We start from the raw sequence: 5,271 nt of genomic DNA, 5'->3' as shown, positions 1-5,271 counted from the left end.
GACGACGACGAAGAAGAAGCGCTCGTCCCTAGTCAGAGATCGGCTCCGTGATTGCTAGCCAATTACGCAGTGCTAATTACCTCGTACCAAAGTTTTGCTTGCACCAATGTGTCCGTGAAGGCGAGCGGCATCGACCGATACCAGCTGACCCCAGAGGTGCGTTTTTCTTTGCCACATTTGGTGACTGCATCTACTGCCGCCGTGAGGAGGATTGCTAGGCTTAGGCGTGTTCCCCGGACACTCGGCCCAACAACACCGTCGCACCGACAGCGGCCTGCCGTACATCCCGGCGGCTGCCGCTCGTCAGCTCCGAGATGGAGGCGCCCTCTGAAACAACAATGATCGTGGACAATCACATGTGCGTTCAAGTTCAGGGAACAGAGATCTCACCCGAGGAATACCACAGCGACGCCGGATGGACGCTCGCGGGGGAACGCATGTCGAGGCTGCGCCAGCGGACCCCCGCCAGCGGCAAGGCCGACGGACCCGCCGGCAGTCAAACAAGCACGAGGTCAAAATTCTACAAGAACGCCAGAGCCTCGGCCATCAAGGCAGCACGCATGCCAGCCATGCCACTAGAAGAAACCAAGATAGTTGTCAGACCCAGAGGGGGACTGGACATCGTCAAGACCGGCACCACCACCGTCGCTGCGGCCATACTCACTGCGGCCAAGATCACGAGCGAGGAAAGCGCCGCGGACACCATCTGCCCCAACACACAACAGAACATCATGGTCGTAAGTACACCGAACGAAGACAACGCGGCAAGGTACGCTAAAATCCAGGAGATATCCATTCAAGGCAAACCCTACGAGGTCAGCGCATATCGCACGGCACCTCACGACACCGTGAAGGGCGTCATCAGAGGCATCCCCATCGACGCGAGCGCCGAAGAGCTAGATAGAAAGATCGTCAACGAGAGGAACCCGCTAGCAGTGGCCTCAAAAAGGATTGGAAGCACGACCACTGCGATTGTGGTGTTCCAGGGGCCCAAGGTACCGAACTTTGTCCGATACGGAGTCACCCTGATACCGTGCCGCCTCTACAAGAAACAGATCGACGTCTGCCAGCAGTGCGGCCGAGTGGGACACCGCAAGGACGTTTGCCCGACCCCCACAATAAAGACGTGCCTGGCCTGCGGACTCGCGAACCCCACAGAAGACCATCGCTGTACCCCAAAATGTCAGTTATGCGGAGGCGAACACCCGACCGGAGACCGAACGTGCAAGGCGAAATACAAGGTCCCCTACGTAGTGCGCAAGCGACAATGGGAGCGCCGACAGGCCGAACGCCAGCTGCTGTCGGAGAGCGATTTCCCGCCACTCGACAAGCCGCCAGCTGCGCGAAAGTCGAGGACCCCATCGGATAACCGCGCGCCCAAATCCAGAGACAGCAGTTGTTGCAAGAGAAGCCTCAGCAGGAAAACGTCACCATCACGTGAGCGAGTGAGCTGGGTCGACGCAGCGAAAGGAAACAACATAAGGAACGCGCAGAAAATCACCGAAACCACGAAGAAAGAAGATATGAATAAGGTCCGGGAGGCAAATGAGCTCCTAAGACAAGAAAACGCGGCGTTGCGAGCGACCATCAACAACCTCACGAAAGAGATCGCCGAGATTCGTCAGTTGCTGCTAGGCAACGACGAGCCTCTACAGAGACCCACGCCAAGCATAAGCAAGGCCGAGGAAACGACAACGAACATCCCGGAGAAAGCCATAGAGGAACCGGCACCGAAGAAGCGAGCCATCGAGGCCACGCGCACGCAAACAGAAAGCGATCGCATCGACAGCCTCGAAGCGAAATTCGAAGCGACATTCAGCAAACTCGAACAGCTAATCACGACAAACATCGCAGCAGTGACAGCACTGAAACAAACAATGGAGACCTACCAAGCCGATAACACGAACAGATTCGCCTACATCGAAAGGACCCTACAGCCGATGGTAGGCCACCCGACGTTTGCGCCCCTCTTCGCGCATCATCCACCCAACCAGGGAGCCCCGTACACGCCAACGCAATCATGGCCGCCAACGCAACACCAGCAGCAGCAGGTGTAACCGCGTGGCAGTGGAACTGTCGCGGCTTCGGAAGGAAGAAGGCAGTCATCCAACAGCACATCGTACATGCCGCGCGCAAGCCAGACGTTATACTACTACAAGAAACACTAACCGACGCACCGTCCCTCCCCGGCTACAGAGTGCACAAGGGACCACCCGACGGCAGAGGCCTGTGCACCCTGGTCAGGAAGGGACTCACGTTCGTCGAACATGAGTTGCAAAGCAATAACAAGATCGAGCACACACTCACCGAAATCATCCCGGGCAAGAAGAGGAAAGGAAGCATATTTCTGCTCAACATCTACAGCAACCCATCTCAGAGAAAACAGAGATTCAAGACATTACTGCACAGAGCCAGCACCGCAGCGGGCCGCAACACGCTGATCGCGTGCGGAGACTTCAACGCGATGAACCCTGCCTGGGGCTACAACAAGTACACAGCAAAGGGCCGCGACCTGTACCAAGACGCCACGGAACTTGACTTCACCCTCATCACGGACTTGACACATCCGACGAGAATCGGTAACTCCGTGTCCCGGGACACCACTCCGGACCTCACGTTCGTCAAGAACGACATCCGGGGCGCGATCACCTGGAGAAACACGGGGATCGACCTAGGCAGCGACCACACCATCGTGGAAATCGGCATACCGGAACACAACGACACCAGCGTCAAAACTCACAGATGGATAGACTGGGATGCCTTTCGAGACGCCAGAAGCCAGAAGAGCGACGGTGACGACGAGATCGAAGACATCGACTCGTGGACGGCCGAAATCACCAAGAGCGTACGCGACGCGACCAAAGAGATTGAAACGGGCGCGGAGGTCGACAAAGTAGACAGCCGGCTTGCGCATCTCATCGAGGCCAAACAGTCGATACTCAATCGCTGGAAGAAACAACGGCTTAACCGCAGACTGCGAAAGAAGGTGGCGGACCTTAACCGAGCGATCGAGGATCACTGCCGCGCTCTCTGCATGCAACAGTGGAACGAGATCTGCAACGCGGCAGACGGGCAGATGCATAGCGGGAAGACGTGGAACCTACTGCGGCACCTGCTCGACGAAACGAAGACCAAGTCGCACCAAAGGGACAGACTCGCCAGGCTCATACATCGGGCGGTCTCAGCACACGGCGTCGATGAAGTCACCAGGCGCATTAACGACAAATACCTGCCGACTACACCTACCGAACAACACGCGCCGTACAGCGGCCTGCCTAACGCGAAGCTCGATCGTGACATCGACGTCGAGGAGGTACGCGCGGCCCTGCACGACCTCAACAGCCGGTCGGCAGCCGGCCCGGACCTCGTCACGAACAAGGCGCTCAAGAACCTCGATGACGGCTCGATTGAAAAGCTCGCAAAATACTACAACAAGTGCTGGAGAGCGGGCGCGCTGCCAAAGCTGTGGAAGACAGCCAAGACCATCCTGATCCCCAAGCCGGGGAAGCCGCCGGACACGGATAACCTCCGGCCCATCTCGCTCACGTCCTGCGTGGGCAAGGTGCTGGAGCACGTCCTGCTCAACAGGTGGCAAGACTACCTGGAACGAGAAGGGCTGTACCCGGCCACTTTGATCGGCTTCAGACAGCATCTCAGCACGCAGGACGCGATGCTGCAGCTCAAACACCAAATCATCGATGATGGTGGCAGCGCCCGCGACAACAAAGCCATCCTAGGGCTCGACCTGCAGAGCGCCTTCGATAAGGTGAAACACTCGGCGATTCTGTCCCAAGTCTCCAAGCTCAACATGGGGGAAAGATCCTACAACTACATCAAGGACTTCCTCACGGACAGGACCGTCGAGCTACGAGCAGGCGAGCTACAGACGCAAGAGAAGAAGCTCGGGAGCACCGGAACACCGCAGGGATCGGTCATTTCGCCGATGCTGTTCAACCTGGTAATGATCGGAGTGGCCGAAAAGCTCGGGCGCATCGAAGACGTCAGGCACACCATCTACGCGGACGATATCACGATATGGGTGACCGGTGGCAGCGACGCCCACATCGAGGGCGCGCTGCAAGCCGCCGTCGACGCAATAGAAGACCAGCTGGAAGGCACCGGACTGAGATGTTCGCCGAGCAAATCGGAGCTTCTCATACTACCACCTACCAAATACAGCAGAGGCAAGACCAGACAACGCGAAAGCGAAAAAATCAGAATCGTGACCAAATCCGGCAACGTGATCCCCGAGGTCGGCAAAATTAGGATCCTAGGCATGGTCATCGAAAAGCACGGAAGGAACGGCGAAACCATCACCCGTCTCAAGGCAAAAGCAGCCAACGCGATTCGACTCCTCAAACGAGTCACTTCCCGAAAGGCTGGCATGAGAGAGGAGAGCCTAATTAGGCTCGTCCAATCTTTCGTCATCAGCCACGTCGCGTACGTTGCAGCCTACCACAGATGGCTGCAACACGAACGAAACAAGATCAACGTGCTCATCAGAAGAGCGTACAAGACGGCGCTGGGCCTGTTCGAGTCCACAAGCACGACCCGCTTGTTACAACTCGGGCTGCACAATACGCTCGAAGAAATAGCCGAAGCGCAACGGACCTCTCAACTGGAGCGGCTGTCCATGACCAAAGCCGGGAGGAAGATACTGGACGATCTGGGAATAAGACGCTCGAACGAGGTGGAGATGAAGCTCCCCGTCCCCGAAGAGGTCCGACGCCAGACCAGAATCGACCCCATACCGAAGAACATGAATCCCGAGTTCAACAAGGGAAGAAGAGCGGCGAGGGCCAAGGCTCTCATCGACCAGCATGCCAACGACGAACACGCGCGGTACGTGGACGCGGCCGAATACCAACGGAACGCCTTCGCAGCGGTCGTCATAGAGGCGTCAACCGGCGCCACGAGGACGGCAGCGAGCGTGAGAAGCACCGAAGCGAAACAAGCGGAGGAGGTAGCCATCGCCCTGGCCATCGCCGACGCAGACTGCCACACGGTGCTGAGTGACTCAAGACAGGCGGTGCGAAACTTCGCCAAAGGGCAAATCTGCAGGGAGGCTGAGCGCGTACTGCGAGCGGTAAACCTAGACGAACGAAAAGTACGACTCAAGTGGTTCCCGGCGCACGCGGGCGACGCGTCGGAACGCAATGTGAACCATAATGAGACGGCACACGCCGCGGCGCGAGCGCTAACCAACCGCGCCCCGGCGACAGACCGTCCGACGTGGTTCGGAACTAAGGACCGCATGACGGATTACAATGA

The 5,271-nt window shown here is 57.8% G+C and overlaps 1 protein-coding gene across 1 annotated transcript; it reads left to right on the top strand.

Annotated features, from left to right (window-relative positions):
- The first annotated feature begins 240 nt into the window (after positions 1-240).
- On the top strand, positions 241-2,517 carry LOC140217110 (uncharacterized). The gene has a single exon (XM_072287525.1). The coding sequence runs from the start codon at positions 315-317 to the stop codon at positions 2,055-2,057; it is 1,743 nt and encodes a 580-aa protein (XP_072143626.1). The 5' UTR covers positions 241-314; the 3' UTR covers positions 2,058-2,517.
- The last annotated feature ends 2,754 nt before the right edge of the window (positions 2,518-5,271 follow it).

Source organism: Dermacentor andersoni, chromosome 4 (assembly GCF_023375885.2).
Source record: "Dermacentor andersoni chromosome 4, qqDerAnde1_hic_scaffold, whole genome shotgun sequence".
NCBI lineage: Eukaryota > Metazoa > Arthropoda > Arachnida > Ixodida > Ixodidae > Dermacentor > Dermacentor andersoni.
Note: the sequence above shows the minus strand (reverse complement) of the source record. Positions and strands in the feature narration are given on the sequence as shown.

Bases quoted from the DNA above. Each gene is read 5' to 3' on its own strand.
- LOC140217110 (XM_072287525.1), top strand. From the start codon at position 315: ATGGAGGCGCCCTCTGAAACAACAATGATCGTGGACAATCACATGTGC.